We start from the raw sequence: 21,273 nt of genomic DNA on the forward strand, positions 1-21,273 counted from the left end.
TAGCGCCATTCGACGGCCAACACCGCGGTTCCTGGTGTGTCCGCTGTGCCGTGCGTGTGATCATTGCTTGTACAGCCCTCTCACAGTGTCCGGAGCAAGTATGGTGGGTCTGACACACCGGTGTCAATGTGTTCTTTTTTCCATTTCCAGGAGTGTATTTCTTTTGCAAAAAGGATTTGATAAATTTCTGAACATTGTCTTAATGACCTCTGTTACTGTTTCTGGTAGTGAATGTTTATATCTTAGTGCATCTAGTTTACCAGCTGCGTCTGCTATTCTATACTTGCACCATTTATCTGGTGCAGGTGGTCGAAATTTACATACAGGGTTAATGTCTGTGGTCATCCTGTGAAAATATGTTGCCCACGTTACTCTTCTCATGTATCCCAAATCATATGTTTTTCTAATACTGTTTGCCACAGGATTGCTCAAATTCATCAGTAACTTTAGCAGTAAGCTTTCCTGCGTATTTAAAATCCGATACTTGTACACAGAGGCCTATGGAGACAGCTTTTCTCTTGATTATCACCTACTAAGGTAAACCTCTAACAATATTTGGTGCGAATTATTTAAAAAATATATTAGAGTCTGTATACATGACTTTATTAATAAAATTATTCATCAGTACTTTTTTAAGTTGAAATACACTACAAAATACTAAATTCAATTTTTTTTTTTTAAATTTTAGGTCTGACTTGATCTAGTCATCCACGTTTGTAGGCGCATTTGGGTACCGTATTTCGTTTGTTCACAAAGGCAACGCTAATGCAGGCGACTGAGACACAACTTTTCCAAAACATGTGTCTACCTGTCCTGGAAAGTGAACTCCCGAAAGTTATGTACGATCCATAGTACGCTGCCATTATGTGTGGTGCAATACTATGCTGTCAAATAATATACCATATAAAGAAGACGGTAATGGCGAGCAAAATAAATAAAATCTCTACATTTGCGTAGAGAATGGCTTGATATCGCTGGCCGACTCAGTCGATGAGTTGTGTGACTATTCCTAGTGGCGTACTAGGTCATTTTTCCAAAATTCAGGAAAGATGGTCTGGTAAGGCACTCTGCCATATACAAGGTGTTTATAAATGAATATCGGGGTTTTAACACTTTATAATATTTATTATATTAAACTTACAGTTATGAATGATATGTCAAATGAAATAGCAGCTCAAACAGTTTTACCAAGAACCTTATAAATCTTCAATGTGAGCACCACTTGTCACACGGCACACACCAAGTCTATAGCCAAGTTCTTCCTAAACGTTGATAAGTGTGCCTTCAGTGATTGTTGCAACAGGTGCTTCAATCCGGTTTCATAAGTCAGGGAGGTCTGCTTGTAGCGGAGGCACGTACACACGGTCCTCGATGAAGCCCCAAAGGAAAAAAATCGCATCGCGTTAGGTCGGGTGAACGTGGAGGCCATGCAAAGATAGCCCTGTCATTGAGCCCCTTGCGGCCTATCCAGCGCTTGGGTACAGTAAAGTTCAAGTGCCGTGTGACAAATGGTGCTCACATTGAACATTTATAAGGTTCTTGGTAAAAGTGTTTGAGTTGCTCTTTCATTTGACATATCATTTATAACTGTAAGTTTAATGTAGTAAATATTATAAACCATTAAAATCCCGATATTAATTTGTAAACACCCTGTACTTCAACTCAGTTGTGCCCTCATTAATGGGGGTCTAGCTATGTCAAGTTTTCAAATTATACAGCCAATACGAAGGATTTATTAAGGTCCAGAATTTCAAACAATGATTGTGCTTTCCATGGTCGATACTGGCTTGCAAAAGAAATTACAGCAAAAATGCAGTTGCATCTGAGCACATATAAGGCGGATGATATTTGTGGACTTTATAAGTTGGACACCATTGACTTCCAGTCAAGTTGCAGGATGTACCTAAATTTGAGCGGCAGAGCCTGCATAGTTCATTTCTCATTTACAGCTTGACGAGAGATGAATGCATGTCAGAAGAAGAAAAGTACGTTGATGATGCGCAGAAGTAAGAAGTGGAACATTAACTCACATACCGCTGTGGTTTACCAAATTCCCCAGTAGGCATGAAAAAAATATACGTAGGTTTGTTGTTATTCTCCAAGAGGGACAAACAACACCACGTATGGGTCAAGAATATGCCCTCCTTATGCTTCTCTCTAAAGTGTAAACATCATGGTACACAGCATTGTAGTACTAGATGCCTCATCTCGTTAACTTCGAGTCAGTTTTTGGTAATGTATCTTTTAGACTGCTCTAGCCTGGAACCTGTACTTGTCGAAATGCCCACTGCGCAAAACAAATTCTTGAAAATTTAGTATTTCCACCAGCAGGAGCTGTGCCCCTTTTTCTAAAAGCTGATTTTGAGAGCTTCCTCACTCCTGTTGCACAACGTGAGGGTCAACTCATTGCCTCCCATACAACTTTTACAGTGTGTTGTGTACTATATATGACAGTCACATTTACGAGTAACTTTACAAGCAATGTCATAACAGGTCAGAGTATGGACATATTGTGGATATTTGATAGGATTTCAGAATCTCTAATTTATGGAAGCACGCAATGGGCGTCTAGCTATGTCAAGTTTTCAAATTATACAGCCATTACGAAGGATTTATGAAGGTCCAGAATTTCAAACAATGGTTGTGCTTTCCATGGTCGATACTGGATTGCAAAAGAAATTACAGCAAAAATGCAGTTGCATCTGAGCACATATAAGATCTTTATTTATGAAAATATATAGTACAATCACCAACAAACTTTACATATTCACAAACACCTTTACCTTTAATCCAAATAAATACAGATTCATTAGGATTGAGTTTTCTTTTGTTACGTGTGTACAATACAAGGGGAGACGTAGAATCACAAGCAGATTTACCAAAGTCTTTATTAGCAAGTTCGAACATATGGTAGGTACGATAGGCAATGACATCTCTATCATTAAGACTTTCAAGTCCAGGAACACTTGACACTCCACTAACACCTCTTGCTATGGCAACGGTGAACCATCCATTTCCATGTGAGAATGTATCGTTAAAATCTAAGCTAAAATTAAGAGAACATCCATGAAATACACATGGTCCATCGACGAGAGCGTGGGCTGCAACACTCTTCACTGGAATGAGATTCTTCTTGTCCCCAGCTGTTGTAGTAAGTACGACGTTGTCTATGGTTCTGTAAACTGTTGTACGACGATGACGTCGATACCTCCTGCGAGGCATGTTGGCAACTGATGACGACCTTGGGGTGAAACAGAAATATACTATGCAGTACAGAAATCTCCAGCAGTGTGTCAGTTTCTCAAGTGATACTGATTAGAATCACACTGGTTGGATGACTATAGTAACGTAAATACTGAACAGAGGTCTCTTGTGATGTGTAACTTAGAATTCTTTTTAAGTTTATGAATAATGCTCTTTTCGGAATTACAATAGAGAATTTAAGAAATCATAGTGAATTCTACATAGCTTATCTCTGGGACGGGCGTTACAGCACAGAGGTTTATATTGTCTGGATAACTTTTAGATGGGCCGAAATGTTCTTTCATGGGTTAGTCGCTAAGAAGAAGCTAATGTTTCGATAGAATTCACAAAACCTTGTCCTGTTAGTACGTGCATATTAGACTTTTCAAAACTGCTCATGTACCAGTTTCATTATGAATTTGTTAAATGTTACTTCTCAGACCTGAAGTGCTAACGTGGACGTTATCGCCCTAAGGAAAGACCAGGCGAAGGTGTGGCGGTTTTGGAGTTTGTTGGAGCCATATCGAAAATGTTCAGATACTTTACAGCAAGAGGTGCCACCTGATGACAGGTGAAGGGTGTGCATTTTGTGGCCTCAGTGGCTCTCACGGTTGTTGACTACAAGACTTGCCTGTGTTTTGGAGCAGATGCTCTGTATATAGTGCTCCAAAAAAGCATTGGCTCACGAGACCATGTGGTAGACAATATTTTGCACGTGCATGAATGTATGTCGGATAGCTTTTGAACTATTTGCCGTCGTGTAAGTAGGTGTGTATTTATGTGTGCGTGCGTTGTGTGTGTGTGTGTATGTGTTTGCGTGTGTGTGTGTGTGTGTGTGTGTGTGTGTGTGTGTGTGTATGTGTGGGCTGGCTACAATCTCAGGATGTGCGTATGTGAGTATGTACTGAAAAACTACTTATTTTATTTCACTGCAAGCTGTTCCAGCATTATTAGTGCTAGATACATTTTTATTCGTCTCACACATAAAAAACATCAGTTATTAAAGAAGAATGAGGCATCCATATTTAATATCCAATCAACTGCATTAAAAATGTGAAAAAAGTATTGAGTCAGCTATGTCACAAATGATAACAGTAAAAACGTTTCTATTGAAGTAGTTACATCAAAGAATGTTAACTATAACAGATTTTAGAAAAGATTGACCAAGGGTCATACCAGTTTTAGTGTCAAAGAGTTTCCAGTGATTATTAAATAGCATTGGTGTGAAAAGTATTAAGTCATTATTGTGGTAGTTCCTACCAGAGATGAATATATCTCTGTGTTTCCTAATAAATGTTACGTGTGTCTGTAGAAAACAAGAATTATAGTAAAAATATATCTAGCGAATAAACAAGAAATTAATTGGTTATCAGATATAGCCATTTCTAATTTCTAATTCCTTTCTTTTTGTTAAAGAATAGGTCAAAAATTGGTAGCTCCATTCAATGAAAAATTCACAGCCTTCATGGCACTAAATTCCGGGTTTTCAGTCAATAAGACCGCATTGAACCCTTTACTAGAGAACATCCTCACCCACTCACATTATATGTGAATTTCATACTGTACGTTACTGAGTATACCATCGCTTTATTAGGTGAGTTATGCCATTTTAAATTCCCCCTCCCCCACCCCCACCCCCGAAATGAGTGGTGCCAGTGTCGGTGCAACCGGAGCTCAGGACCTTATAGTTGTGGAAAAAGAGTTGTTTTATGACCTGTTGCTCTGATATATCACCAGTGCACTGCTGTGTCGCAGACTCAGAGTTGAACGAAGTATCAGGTGTTAGAAATCTGAGGCATGATAAATGAGACAGGTGCTGTGGAAGCTCAATTGGCTCCCATAAATCTTGTGGGATCGTAATCATCAAGGTTCAACTGCACTCTGGGAGAAATAATAACAAATCAGAAACAGATATAAGTTATAATAATAGTAATGAGTAATGAGAGAAGATGGAATGATTATACTAAAAGTCGAATAACAGTCTCCTTTTTTCTGTCCTTCCAGGCAACAGTGGCTCAGGTCCGTTGCTCCTGCATTTGTTACGGCTGTAGCTGACACTTTCTGGTGCTGGTCAATCGGTGTACGAACCTACCGTCATTTGACCATCCCACACACTCCGCTATGAATGATACAGTAAGTAGCATCGTTGGTGTAGAGATGCAACTGAATGAGTTGAAAGGAAATAAGTAACCAGGTCCTGATGGAATCCCAGTTCCGTTTTACAAAGAGTACTTGACAGCAATGGTCTCTTACTTGGCTTGGATTTATCGAGAATCTCTCACCAAGGACAAAGTGTCAAGTCCCATTTCTAACATAATAAATTTCCTTGAGAGGGAAAAGCTTCTGTCCCCAAATCATTACTGATTTAGAAAGCATCTCTCGTGCAACGGCCCTTTTCTCACCTGAGATCCTGTGAGCATTTGATGAAAGGCAACCGGTAGATTCTATATTCTTAACTTTCTGTAAAACGATTGACGCTGTGCCACACTCCCGACTGCTAACGATGGTATAAGCATGCAAAATAGGTGAGTGGCTTGCAACCTCTTAAGCCACAGAACACAGTATACTGCTCTCGTTGGCGGTTTTTCATCAGAAACAAGCGTACCATCAGGAGTGCAGCAGGGAAATGTGACAGGACACCTGTTGTTTTCTATATATATATAAATGCTCTGGCAGACAGAGGGAAGCCGCAGTCTGATGCTGTTTACTGATGATTCTGCGATGTGTGGGAAGGTATAATCGTTGAAAGAGTGTAGGAGGATGCAATATGAGTTAGACCAAATTTCTAGTTAGTGCAATGAATGGCAGGTAGCTCTAAAAATAGAAAAACGTAAGTTAATGCAGATGGGTAGGAATATCAAACTCATAATGGTCAAATATAGTAATAGTAGTGTGCTGCTTGACACAGCCGCATCGGCTAAATATCCAAGCATAACGCTGCAAAGCAATATGAAACGAATTCAGCATGTAACAACAGCAGTAGGGGAAGCCAAATTGTCGATCTCGAATGATTGGGAGAGTTTTAGGAAAGTGTGTTTCATGTGTAAAGGACACCACAAATACAACACTAGTGTAATCCGTTCTTGAGTACTTTTGGAGTTTTTGGGATCAGCAACAGATTGGATTAATGGAAGACAGTGAAGCGGAATGCCAGAATTGTTACTGGTAGGTTCGAGCAACTCATATTATGGAGATGCTTCAGGAGATCAAATGGGAAGCGCTATAGGGAAGGTGATACTCTTTTGGAAGAGTATTATTGAGAAATTTAATGAACCGGCTTTTGACGCTGACTGCAGAACGATTCTACCGCCACCAACGTACATTTCACGTAAGGACCATGAGGATAAAATTAGAAAGACTTGGACTCATATGCATATATATAATATGTCGTTTTTCCTTCACTCTTTTTGGTAATAAAATACTTCAGTTCTTTTTAGCTTTTGCCTGGTCCACAGAGATAATTTACTGATGGAGTGTTGTTAAAAGTAAGAAAACTAGCGACAAAACTGTCCACCGAGAGATAAAATTTGATCTCAGTTATTTAAATAAACAACAATGTCAATATTTTGCCAAATGCCGTTGACTTAGCTAAACCATTTACACTTACTGATTAGACTATAACTTTTAATTCGCCTTCGCATGCTTCTTTGGGCTGCGACTAATGATCTTTCCCATCGAATAGAGACAATTACATTATTTTCACGAGTTTTTGGTAGTTTGGTACGCATCTAGCAAAAATTACGTTTCTATGCAACTAAATAATCAAGCTGAATATCTGCTTTGCATAGAAAGCAGAAATTTAGTTTGATAACTGCCGTCAACAAACGATAGCTCTCATTTTGGGAACGTGGTTGTTTTAGACATTAAGTAAAATGCAATAAAGAATTATTCCCTTTGCTTTAATTAATTCAGAAAATGCCAAGCAGTGGCTATTGGAAGTATGCTCCTGGTCTATGTAGGATATTGTACCATCAGATTGAATATCATACTGTTAGCGTCAGCTCTGTACGACCAATTTTCAGTTTTAGCATCGCTGTTCTTTTATCGGAACTCCGTAATTTTCGATAGTAACAATGCAGTCGGGAACAGTATCCCATCTCGGTCCATTTGTTCCTCTCAGCGCCCTGCTCTCATCTCAACTTCTCCCCCCCCTCCCCCTCGCACACATGTACTCATGTACACCACACTTACAAGATTTGTGTACTTTTCTCGTCTGCGTGCTATTAACAGTTTACCATTACCGATGACTCTTGTTCTTGCATTATATGCCCGTTATTCAGAAAGACATATAATTCGCTGTGGTTGTAGTACAGCATCACTGTTTCTTATCAGAATTATTTACTTCACTGCAGTTCTCTTACAAATTAAAATAATTTCATTCTTTAATTAAGCCAATAAACAGAAATATGAAGTGAGCCTCGCCATTGGTCATTAAGTTTTTAAAATGTTTTCAGATTTATTTTCCTCCCATCACCTGGTGGTCTTACTAGCTCAGATTTTAATTTACATACAATTTACAGCTTTAATTGAGTGTTGTCTTCGAATGTAGTTTAAAATTCTAACAAGGAGCAATTATGAAGCAGTTTGAATGTAACAAGAAGTATGTAATAAAAAGCTCTATTGTATATGAAGCTTCTTTTCAACACCAGTTTTGTTATTAACTGAAGGGTTATATCATTTATTTATATGTAACAACAACTTAATAAACACTTAAAAGGTATTTGTAATTTCCTGAAGAATGTTTCCTAACAACCTAGACGTGAAACTGTACACAGATTCCATTATGACGAATTGTGGCAGTGTTTAGTCAATTTAAATTCATCGACAGCTTACAAGATTATGTTCGACAGTAGCTGCAGCGAAACTCTTATTTAGATAGAATTTCAAGTAAGTGAATGATTGTATACTTCAGAAATAATTTTAATGCTTTTTTATTTATTTTTTCTTACATGTACAATACATAAATTTAGCAAACAAAGACATTTTATTTTTATAGGTTCTGTGCAGTGTGTGATGCAAATATTTAGCCATTCAATACACTAGCAACTACAAATATCAAGCTTCAAAATATCTATGGTCCAATGGTTCAGTTGGCTTCACATAATAACACTTTTCATGTTGAGAATTGCAACACAAACTTAAAATGTTGTCCATACTCATAACTATAGTTCAAAATGCAACAATAGACAGAAAATCAACACTTTAAATGCCAACTGTAAATTCAGAATCACCACAAACAGTCTTTATTTAACAACGCCCTGATAATTATCCCATCAATGCTCAGTGAATTCACTTAATATGCAACAACAGGAACGATGGAAATTTCGAAATTAAATTCATTAACATTTCAAATAAATCATCAGAAACTACATTCCGTAAACAGACTCTCGAGGATGAAAGCTACACTACAGTGGACGTGTTCACCAGGACGTAGTTCAGATCGTAAACCTTGTATGTTCAGTTAACTGATATCATAGTAAATAGTAAATGGTTATCACGAGTTACGCTACACTCATCAAAATTGCGAATGCTGTCACTGACATAACAGACTGTACTGAAATTGTTCAACTAACGGTGGTCGAGTCACTGAAAATAGTTATCACTTGACGTGTTGACACCAGGTGCCCACATACTTGAGGACACCATACTAATTATTCTCTTCACGAGAGAGCAAATCTCGAAATCTTATAACGGGCTCTTCGGAAGTAGAAGCCTGAGATGTGGAAGACTGACCTGCTTCACGAGGTTCAGCAGTGTGAGGAGAAACTGCTGTGTGGTCGCCTCGTCTATGTTTCCTGCAGAATTTGAATCCAATGCTGATCAAAATGAGAGCTACTACCGCCCCTATGGTCATAGACATTGTCTTGATCATTCTAATGTGTAGTTTGTACAACATTAGTAATTCTTCAGGAGAAGATCCAGTGTATGATGGATAATGGCTTTTAGTTTTGTTGCCATCCACTGCTTCGTCCTTAGAGATAGTTGTAGTGTCTTGTTCCGCTGTTGTGTTATATGAAGTGTCTTCATTAGTTGGCGGAGTCGTTGTGACATCTGGCTCGTCACACATCAGCGTGCGGTTATCATTAATACCTGCCAGTATTTTAAAAATCGCTAGAAATGACATCGTGGAGGGCTTTTCCTGGTTGGTACCAAGGTTGGTGCCCTTACATTTAATGATTTGCAATGTGATATTACTATCGTTAACAGGCTGTGGGAGCGATGGTGTGGTAGTAGACTCATCTTTATTAGGTTCCGGACTCAAGGTGATATTTGGTCCACCACTGTGCTCTATAATATTGCCACCATCCGCAGGCACGGTGACTGGCGTTAGTGGTGACATGGTGGTAAGGTTATCTTCCGGATACACAGCAACTGTGGTGCCAACGCAATCACAATCCTGCTGTGTGCAATTTTCATCATCTGCTTGCTCTGCCACTGGCACTGAGGGTAAGGTGCTGGTTGGTAAAATGTCGTGAGATGACGAAGGCATGTTAGTATCGAGTTCACCAGCCTCTTCCATGAAATTCTTGGTGCCAGTGGGTGGTGTAAGGAGTTCAGCTGGGGGTGTAGTAGGTTCCATATCAACATAGTCGGTCTGCGGTGTTGTGGCGGAGGATTTAACATTCTTCTGCGTAAGACCCTCGCCATCATTAGGAATCGTCAATAGCTTTACTGGCGAGATGGTTGTCATTCCAACACCATGAGCTGACGAGGCAGGTATAGCGCTGAAATCATCATCCTGCTCACTGGACTTCTCGGTATCAGTGCGGTGTATGAAGTCAACAAACTGTGGTGTGGTGCTCACTTCAGCATCATTTTCGCTCTCGAATGCTGCTGTGGTGTTTTCTCCTCTCTGCTGCGTGTCACTCACATCGTTATTAGAAACAGTGAGCAACTTTGTTGGGGAGGTGGTAGTAGTCCCGATTTCTTGAGCTGACGAGACCGTGGTAGTGTTGAAATGATTGTCCTGCACTGTGGAATTCTTGGTACTAGTGCGCAGTATAAAATCATCATTTTGTGGTGTGGTGGACACTTCAGCATCATTTTCGCTCTCGAATGCTGCGGTGGTATTTTCTCCTTTCTGCTGCGTGTGACTCACATCGATATTTGAAATCGTGAAAAACTTTGTTGGGGAGGTGGTAGTAGTCACGATTTCTTGAGCTGACGAGACCGTGGCAGTGTTGAAATCATTGTCCTGTACTGTGGAATTCTTGGTACTAGTGCGCAGTATGAAATCATCATACTGTGGTGTGGTGGTCACTTTAGAATCATATTCGACCTCGAATGTTGTGACGGTGGGTTCCCCATTTTGTTGCGTGCCACTAACATCATTATTCGGGATAACAGACAACGTTGATGGTGAAGTGGCATTTATTCCAGTTTCTTGAGCTGATGATTCAGTAGTAGTGATGAATTTCCCATCGTGTTCATTGGGATTATTAGTACTAGTGTGTGATGTGATGTGTTCATAGTGAGGTGTGGTTGACCCTGCATCATCATAGTTAGCCTCAAATGTTCCATCAGTGGTTTCAACGTTCTTCTGCTTGAGTCCGTCTTCAGCACCAAGAACTGATGGTGATATGGTGGGTGTTCCACTTTTCTGAGACGACGAGGAAATAGTACCGTTGAATTCATCAACATCCTCCTTGAAATTATTTGTATCACTGCGTGGTATGTAGTCAACATCCTGGGTTGTAGTGGTCTCTGCATCATTGTGATTACTGGCCTCAACATTTGTGCCGTTGGGCTCACCATTCTGCCACATGACCTCATTTTCATCTGGAGTCATGAATGATGTCGATGGTGATCTCATGGATGTCTCAACATCCTTAGCTGGTGAGGTTCCACCCTGCTCCTTGAAGTTTTTGATATTAGCAGGAGGTGTGAAGGGCACATATTGGGGAGTGGTGATACCGTCTTCATAGTTGTCCTGTAATGTGGTGGTCTGGGATTTGCCATCATCCTGTTCGTGATTCTCAACATCTCCAGGTGTTGTGGGCGACGCTGATGGTGAGATAGTGGGTGCTTGACTATTGGTTTCAGTATGAGGTACGAAGCTCACGTACGGATCTTCGTAATTTTTACTATCATTACGCTGCATTAACTCTCCTTGTTGCGATGGCAAGGTGTGCACGTGTCCATAATCAGTCCCAGTGTCTTCCGTATTCTGCTGCAGGAGATTTTCATTGCCACTCGGTAGTGCAAACGGTGATGTGGAGGTTGGCTGTAACTCGGAGACCGACGGAACCGCTGTAGCGTCAGTCTTTCCATCATCACCGAGTTTCAGAGACCATGAAAAAGCGCCAGTAGTCGATCTGTTTTGGATACTCGTTGGCGGTGTAGGAGTAGATTCACCGCTTTCAGGCGCAGAATTCCCGTTACTAACAAGACTTGTGAAATGTGACATCATCATGTAACCTTCATCTTCTTTAGCAGCTTTGGTCATGTCCCTGAAACAATGGAAACAAAAAATTATCAAATTTTGAATTTTTCTGTCTAGACGCTTTTCCTCAGTTAACACAAAAGTTAAATAAAAATAATAATTAGACGTGTTTCAAATGTAGGAGAGCTATAATATAAAGTTACAAAGGCAAAAGCGACACTTACACTTTGCGTTGATTTGTTATCTCTTCTTGGACAGAATCAGCTGTACCTGTCGCATTTTCAGCTGACAGCTGACTTGTTATCGGTAGAGCTGGAACAAAAGAGTGATTATAAATCTAGTGTCCATCAGTGTCCATCCAGGTAAGCACATTTGGGACCACTATACAACTAGACAATTTCATAACTGAATCTCTGTGACAGATGCGTTACATTTACTCACAGGTTCGTGTAAAGATACTGAACATCAACAAATATACGACGAAATGAAATAACGATTCGTAGCTGAATGCCATATCAGAACCTACAAATACTTTCTGAGAAATTTACTACAATTCGTTGGCATTTGATGCACTGTGTAAGACATTTTTGTCATGAATGAAAAGAGATGCGGCAGACGTGTACCAAGTTCGCTCTGATATCGGACATCAATATTTTGTAGTAGTTTTTCGAAGAATGTTAGTTATTTCTCCAGCGTGCACATCGAATCACAAGCCAACTGTATGGATTGGTGCATTATCGTCTTGGAAAATTGTGTCAGTGTTTGAGAAAGAAATCGTAGCATTTACTTGTATAGCATTATCGCCTAAATCAAATCAGCTACAGAGATAGATGCATATTACATCGCTGTGTGCACTGAATATAAACTTCTTCAACTGTAAAAACAAGTGACAGGCGCACAGGGCAACTGATAAAAGATTCAAAACAATCTTGTTTCCTGACAAAAAATTTAATTATCTTATTAACCTTAACTGAAAATATGTCATAAGATTTATCATTTTTGCCTCCTAGAAATACGAGTCCAATTTCAGATAGCGGTTTGATGAAATAGTTCTCGCAAGTGGCGTTCTTTCGTTGTCACCTTTAATACTGTAGAAAGTAGTTATCAACAGAGATGACTGAAGCCTTAAGATTCTGATTTATTGGCTCCTACACACGAAAGTATCTGTAAGACTTCATAACGTACCCCTATGTTTAACGATTATTTTAGATAATAAATTCCTGTTAATCATTTGAATACATACATCGTTAAATGCCGTTTTGCGTTGTTTATAGCAAGTACGTTCGACAAACGGTGAAACAAAAGCCCAGTACACAATATCTGTGTCATGTATCCTAAAAAAACGGAATAAGTGGACACTACGCATTGGAGGTGTCTATATCAATGTGTCTATACATGCAGAGAAATATACCCTAATCTATATTCAGTCTCCTAACGAGAAACATATTGGTGAAGCTCTTATTATGCGCGGCATGCGTGAAGAAATATACGATGTGTGACAGGTGAAAAATAAACAAGCTACGGTGATAACTGGAGGGAAAGACGATGCTTAAATGTGCAACAGAAACGTGCAAAGCGAGCTCAAAATAACAATGACGGTTCTACATTGAACGAAGTGCAAGGATTGTACCGTGAAGTTCGCCGAACATGAATGTCAAGATTGCAGCTGAAGTTACGGGTTGTATCCAAAGTTTATTGGATTTTTATTTAAAGAACAACTGACTGAGTGATTGTGTCAAGTGAAAGTAGGAATTAATTCGGTGCTATAAATCCTGACCCATGAAGAATGTACTACAACATCAGCAGCGACACTATTCCGCACACGTGGACGATTCACCGTGTTACTGCTGAGTAAGAAACATGAAAAAGCTATGAGCAGCATAGAGATAGCGAAATATTTTATACATAGCGCCTTCACGTTGCACAGAGCTCAAAGTCAGCGTTTGTTTCGATTGGTGAGTGTGTGTTTCAGATGAGGAGCGAACGTCTGTGGACGTTGACGATAACATGAATACATAGCTGAGAGAAATGAAAGATCGTGACATAAACGATTAGGGAAATTAATCATATGCACGTTGAAACTTAATGATGTCACTGAAATTTCCCACACACAACTGCTTTTACTGACAGGTCATATATCATGAACGTAACAAGATTTACGAATGGGCGTCGTCTGCGAAACTATTTCACATTTCGATTGCACATTTCGAAAAATAACACAAACACTGGGCTAAGTTGAGCACATAACAAATCAGAACGAGTTGTAGTAGATCGCTGTAATGGTAGACGACAGTGAAACCAAGAGTTAAATAGACACTCAATATAGCAACAGTATATTTATACAGAAAACGGAGTACTGAAATCTGTTATCATTGCATCTTTGCATGCTAGATGTAAACCAAAATTTTATGAAATCAATAACAGAACATATAATATGATTAAGAACAGCATACGATGAAGGAGGGCCTGTTAATGTAATTTCAAGATTATTATTGTTGTTGCTATTATTAGTGGGTACGACGATACAGTATCTCTTAATTGTGAAACGAAAGTGGCAAAGAACCTGTTGGTTCCACTGGGAAGAAAGATTTATCAGAAAAACTGGCCTACCACATTTGAAACACACGAAAACTTTCCAACTGAGCAACTATTATTTTTCCAGAAAAAAATTATTTCGTAACATGTCAACACAAAATGAAACAGAGACGAATTATCAACACTCTAAATTAATAAACAACGAAAAATTGGTAACCAAGTCCGTGGTGAAGTAGCATGGTTACGGAATTTAAACTCACCAACAATATATAGGATGACCGTCAAGCAAGTGATAATCTTCATGCTGGTAGTCCTAGTTGTCCTCGCGAGCACACGAAACACTACTCCGGTCACTAGCAAACTGAATCGGCCACCGCTCGTGTGGCGCGCTTAAATACATCCCGGAGCGGTGTGGAGGGGAGGTCTCCGCCTCCCGAATATGTCAGGAAATGGAATGCGAGCTTCGTAACACGTCACCGCTCGCTTCTCAACACCTCGCGCATGCCTGTGTCAGACGATAACCGTCACTGAGCATTTGATATGATGAGTCAAGGGGCTACGAGAGATAATGGTAGCGGAAGGGAGTGGTTACGGGAACGGCGGAGGGGGCACTGCACTGAATCTAAAGCCATTTCTCCAAGTAAACCGAATATGAGATTTTTCAGATGGTGTTCCTTACCTGTTATATTCAGCGACACCTTTGGGTCTTTATTTTTTATTTATTTGTCCTTTACATGAGGGTATTGATTACCTAATAAAATATTCCAGATTGATCGTCGAGAGTATAAAGGCAAGATGGAATGCTCTCGATCGTATGTTGAAAGATTGCGAGTTTTGAGTCAAAAACACGTTTAAACCTTTTAGGTTAATTAGAATTGTCCCACAATTTATAATGAATGGTGGTATTCAAGAATAACGATTTTGCTACGTATGCAAATTATAAATCTTTCTTAACCTCTTCATTGAACGCTAAATATTTCCTAACAATAGATTTGTGTAGATGGTACAGAATGGACGTACAAACATTTCTTGGTTTCAAGGCCTCACATAGCTCAATAGCTTAGCGCCCACTGCTTCGCTCGTGTAGTCTGTATGTGCTACAGAGATGATTTTTTGTTTATTTTTAATAGAAGTTTTATGTTATTCACAAATTGAAATGCCTTCTAAGCTTTTCACGCTTATTAAGGCATTATAAGCACTGTCTTTTCCGAATGTACTTCTGACCAAAAAAACGATTCTGATAGCTGGAGTCTCAAATTTTTGTTAATCGTGCCTTCTGCGCTCTTTCACAGATATGTCTGTAGCAGCTCTAATCTCCTAGCAAATATTTCTTAATATCTAACCGAGATATGAAATACCAGTTTTCATAAATTTAGTTTCAAAATTTTTTAATATAATGAAATAATTTCTTACAAATTTTCATCCCATTTTACACTTCCTTAGGAACTAGATTTCCAGAAACATTGAAACATGTGAAACTTCCTGGCAGATTAAAACTGTGTGCAAGACCGAGACTTTAACTCGCGACCTTTGCCTTTCGCGGGCAAGTGCTCTACCAACTGAGCTACCCAAGCACGACTCACGCCCCGTCCTCACAGCCTTACTTCTGCCAACGCACACTCCGCTGCAGAGTGAAAATCTCATTCTGGAATGAAACATGTGTTTGTTTTATTTCTGACTGAGAAGTCAGATACTAATTGTCATAGATGTAGCCTTAAAAACCCTTCAGTAGTTCTTCAGTCATTATTTATTTTCAAAAAAACTTCCACTCACTGTTTTCCTCCTGAGTGTTTGAATTTCCGTAATTTATGAAACATTTATTTTTTATTTTCTGATTGAGAAACCAAATACCAGTTTTCGTAGTTCTGGCTTCAAAACACCTTAATATCGACATAGTTTCCAAAGGCCTTTCATCCTCTGTTTCATCCCCTTAGGAATGCAATTTTGGACAATACCTTCTTGAACGATGCTTACAGTATAAGATCCACGTACTGTCCAAACTTCCAGTTCGTATCCTTAGCAGTTTGGGCTGGGCGATTAGGAGTCAGTGGATAAGTATGACCTTATTTCACCACATTAGGAGTTGAATTTCCAAAAACACTGAAACACATTTTTTTTCATTTGTAACCAAGGAGCCAAGAACCAACTTTCAAAGATTTCGCCTTAAAAATTATTTCACAATGAAATATTTTCCTAAAACGTTTCACTCCCAATTTCACCCTCTTGGCGTTTGAATTTTCAAAACCTGTGACATGCGTTTGTTATATCTCTAACAGAGAACCCAGATGGAAATTTTCATAGATTTAGCTACAAGAATGGTTGCACAATGAAATATTTCGATAAAAATTATCATCTCCTGTTTCATCCCCTTAAGGTCTGAATTTCCAAAAACAATGGAACACGTTTTATTGATTTCTAACTGAAAATCCGTATTTAACTTTTCGTAGCTTTACCTTTAAAAATGATTTCTTAATATAATACTTTCATAAAAAGTCAACCTATTTCACCCTCTTAGAGGTTCTGTTTCCAAAAACAGTGACATATGTATTGTTTTATTTGTAACCGAGAAGCCTGATACAAGTGTTCACAGATGTAGCTTTAAAAATTCTTTGATAGTTCTTTAATAATAGTATATTTCCAAAAAAAGTGCTTTCACCCACTGCTTCTCCCCCATAGCATTAAATTTCCAAAAATGCTGAAACACATATTTCTCTATTCCTGACCAAGAAATCAAATACCAATTTTCGTAGGTGTAGCTTCAAAATTGCCTTAATAGCGATGTTTTTCTAATAATGCTTCGTCCCCTATTTCACCCTATTAGATTTGTAATTTCGGAAAATCCCTTCTTAAACGACGCCTACGGTATAAGATCCACACCTTCCATAAATTTCAAATTTCTGTCCTTAAGCGGTTTGGGCTGGGCGATGATGAGTCAGTCAGTCAGCATTCCCCCTTTTATACACAGAGATTGCCAGTGTATTCTCATAGTTATATCATCCCGTTCAATGAACATCACTGTACCGTAGGGTGTATATCTCGTTACCTATTTAATATAACTGTAATCGACGATGGTATAGTTCGACATTGTTGCTGATTTCATGTGAGGTTAAAATTTTGTCACATGCTTGACAGGGATCTTTCAGTTAAATTACGTTTACGCTTAACTATCTAAAAGTATATAATGTACGGTTATGCAGTTTGAAAGGAACTCAACCACATTACTTGAAAAAGTTGTTTAATCCAGCGTATCCATCCAATCAGTTTGACTACTGAGTAAATTTATTGCTTATTTATACTAAAATAAAAATATTTCATTTATGTAGTGCCATCACTGTACTAGTGAGCGAGATTTTCATGCTGAATTCCAATAAAGAACGACTGTGAAGATGAGAAACAGAGAAGTAGATATCCTCGGTGTAGCAAAGCAGCCTAAATCACTGAATAAAGACAAGGACTCTGGTCCGAATTGTATACCAGCCAGGTTCCTTTCAGAGTATGCTGATGCAATAGCTCCATATTTAGCAATTATACACAACCGCTCGCTCACAGGAAGTTCCGTACCTAAAGACTGGAAAATTGCTCAAGTCACACCAATATCCAAAAAGGGAAATAGGAGTAATCCGCTGAATTACAGGCCCATATCACTAACGTCGTTTTACAGTAGGGTTTTGGAACATATACTGTATTCGAACATTATGGATTACCTCGAAGAAAACGATTTATTGACACAGAGTCAGCACGGATTCGGGAAACATCGTTCTTGCGAATCACCAATTGTTCTTTATACTCATGAAGTAATGAGTGCTATCGACAGGGTATGTCAAATTGATTCCATATTTTTAGATTTCCAGGAGGCTTTCGACACCGTTCCTCACAGGCGTCTTCTAACCAAACTGCGTGCCTATGGAATATCGCCTCAGTTGTGAAACTGGATTCTGCGATTTCCTGTCAGGAAGGTCACAGTTCATAGTAACTGACGGAAAGTCATCGAGTAAAACAGAATTAATATCCGGCGGTCCCCGAGGAAGTGTCACAGTCCCTCTATTGTACCTGATCTATATTAACGACATAGGAGACAATCTGAGTAGCCCTCTTAGATTATTTACAGACGGTGCTGTCCATTACCGTCTTGTAAAGTCATCAGATGACCAAAAAGAATAGCATAATGATATAGATAAGATACCTGCGTGGTGCGAAAAGTGGCAATTGTTCATGAATGAAGAAAAGAGTGAATGTATTCACATGAGTACTAAAAGAAATCCGCTAAATTTCGATTACGCGGTATGGCACACAAATCTGAAGGCTGTAAATTCAACTGAATACTTAGGGATTACAATTACCAGTAATCTAAATTAGAACGATCACATAGATGATTTTGTGTGTAGAGCAAATCAAAGACTGCGATTCAGTGGCAGAACACTTAGAAGGTGGAACAGATCTACCAGAGAGACTGCTTACACCACACTTGTCCGCCCTATTCTGGAGTACTGGTGTGCGGTGTGAGATCCACATCAGGTGGGACTGACGGATGACATCGAAAAGGTTCGAAGAAGCACTGCTCCTTTTGTATTATCGCGAAATAGTGGAGACAGTGCCACAGACATGATACGTGAATTGGAGTGGCAATCAGTAAAACAAAGGCGTTTTTAGTTGCGGCGGAATCTTCTCATAAAATTTCAAACAACAGTTTTCTCCTCCGATTGCGAAAACATTCTATTGACACCTACCTACATAAGGAGAAATGATCACCACGGTACAATAAGAGAAATCAGGCCTCGCATTGAAAAATTTAAGTCCTTGTTTTTCCCACGCGCCCTTCGAGAGTGGAACGGTAGAGACAGCTTGAAGGTGGTTCATTGAACCCTCTGCCCGACACCTAATTGTGAATAGCAGAGTAATCACGTAGATGTAGATGCTGTAGTGGACAGTTCAGGTCATCATTCACATTGTTACTAAGCGTAAGCCCTTCGCTAACATGAATCGTGAATAGCTGAGTAATCACGTAGATGTAGATGCTGTAGTGGACAGTTCAGGTCGTCATTCACATTGCTACTAAGCATAAGCCATTTGCTAACATGAACCGTTACACTTGATGTCCTAGTCCTCACTCCTGCTCTGTACTGCACATCGTGTCGAAATAGGCGAAATTCAGACGTATTCTTGCAAATTCACTCTCAGGATGGACATTCTGTACATCATTCTCTAACTTAATTGAGCATTCTGTATACACGTCAACAGTGACTCTCCAGAGACCACGTAATGGTGAGTGGCAGTAGTACTTGCTCTACATTCCCTCATTTCCTTCTTCCATTTGTGAATGGCGTGTTAGACGAAAGACCATCGATGAACCTCCGTACTCTAATTTGTCTGATAGTCATGCCCATGCTCATTTCGCGAAATGTTTATGTAACAAAGTAATATTTGAGTAAGTTTTCGTGGATCGCACCTCCTCGAAATTTTTACTACAAACCTTTTCTCGTCGAAAAACAAACCTCATGTAATATCTGCCCCTTAGGTTCGACGAGCTTACCGTAACGATATCGCGCGTACTAAAAGAATATGTGCCAACACACTGATGTGCTATAGAACTTCTCTATTGTACCGATTAAGGGTCCCAGACTAACGAGAAAATACTCAAATATTGATCAGTAAGTGGTTCATAAGCCATTACTTCCCTGGTTTAATTATATTTTCTTAGGAAAAATACACTGACTGGTGCCTAATTTCTGCTTTTCCTACGAGCAGTTTTATGTTATGTTAACCTGGGACCTAGAAACGACGGAGAGGGTCCGTCCCCGCCGCTGCCGCAGTGGTCCGCAAACCCACGACGATTACCGCAGTCCACTTCACCCCTCCGCCACCCCACACCGCACCCAGGGTTATTGTGCGGTTCGGCCCCCGATGGACCCCCCATGGAACGTCTCACACCAGACGAGTTAAACCCTCTGTTTGCGTGGTAGAGTAGTGGTGGTGTACTCGTACATGGAGAACCTGTTTGTGCATCAATCGCCGACGTGGTGTAGCTGAGGAGGAATAAGGGTAACCAGACCGCATTCGCCGAGGCAGATGGAAAACCGCCTAATAACCATCCACAGACTGACCGGGTCACCGGACCTCGACACAAATCCGTTAGACCGCACGGCCAACCGGGCTGGCAAGCAATTTTAAGTAGGCGTTTCACATATGAACGGACACTCCTAGACGTTTTACAGTTGTTTCGGTTTCTATTGATTTGTCGCCAATATTGTAATCGAACGGCAGTAGGGCTTTCTGCCTATTAATGCACCGTAAGTTACATTTATTTACATTAAGAGACATGACCAATAATGCACTAGCTTGTCTCGGAGGCCGTCATCCGTTGTGCGGTTTTTTGATGATGTACTTGTTGTAATTGTAGTTAGAGGATCTGAGAGTTTGCCCATAAATGGCTGATCGGGAAAACTGTGAAAGACGACTATTAAACCCACTATTTTCTGAAAAAGGTAACAGCTGTCGTATCGTAGCTTCACAGCTGAACCTAACTGGTGCACTGAAGGAACAAATGCACGACACGCACAACTACTACCAACGTAGTAGCAGCTGGCAACGAATTGACACTGTCCCTCCAGACTGTGCGCTTACATATTATGCACTCAGTCATAGGGTTCTGTGCCGTATGTAAATAATTACCTTCCTATAACCGATTGGATTCTTTGCTACTTTTACGTCTGCCGTATTAAATCGTATATTGTCGCACTGTCGTAACATCTTAATGTCACAGTTATACTGTCGATCGCTTTTGCATTAGTCGTCGAGCGTCATGTATGAATCGAAAGCTATGAGCAGCTCATTGTATTTCTCTCAGAAATTTCCTTAGAAACATGTTTCGGCACTTCACACCCGAGTCCATACCTAGTTTTCTGGTGAAGTTAAAGGTGAAATGTACCAAGTATAGCAATATGATACCTGCAGTTTATTTCTTTTTTTGTTAAAAATGGGACGTAATATTTTATTAACTATACTAGCTGGGACGCCCGGCTTCGCTCAGGGAGATGATATGAGATTGTGTGGCAGTTGGAATAAAAGAATAAACTTTAAGGTATAAGACATAAAAAAATTACTGAAAATGTATT

General features: G+C 39.6%; 1 protein-coding gene across 1 annotated transcript in view; it reads right to left on the reverse strand.

Annotated features, from left to right (window-relative positions):
- Positions 1-8,890: 8,890 nt before the first annotated feature.
- Positions 8,891-21,273, reverse strand: part of LOC126184276 (mucin-22-like) — a 41,072-nt gene continuing 28,689 nt past the window's right edge. The window contains exons 3-4 of the mRNA XM_049926650.1: positions 11,851-11,938; positions 8,891-11,693 (exon numbers count right to left, since the gene is read on the reverse strand). Coding sequence (XP_049782607.1) covers positions 8,891-11,693; positions 11,851-11,938 — 2,891 coding nt within the window. The remainder of the gene's footprint in view (positions 11,694-11,850; positions 11,939-21,273) is intronic.

Source organism: Schistocerca cancellata, chromosome 4 (assembly GCF_023864275.1).
Source record: "Schistocerca cancellata isolate TAMUIC-IGC-003103 chromosome 4, iqSchCanc2.1, whole genome shotgun sequence".
Lineage (NCBI taxonomy): Eukaryota > Metazoa > Arthropoda > Insecta > Orthoptera > Acrididae > Schistocerca > Schistocerca cancellata.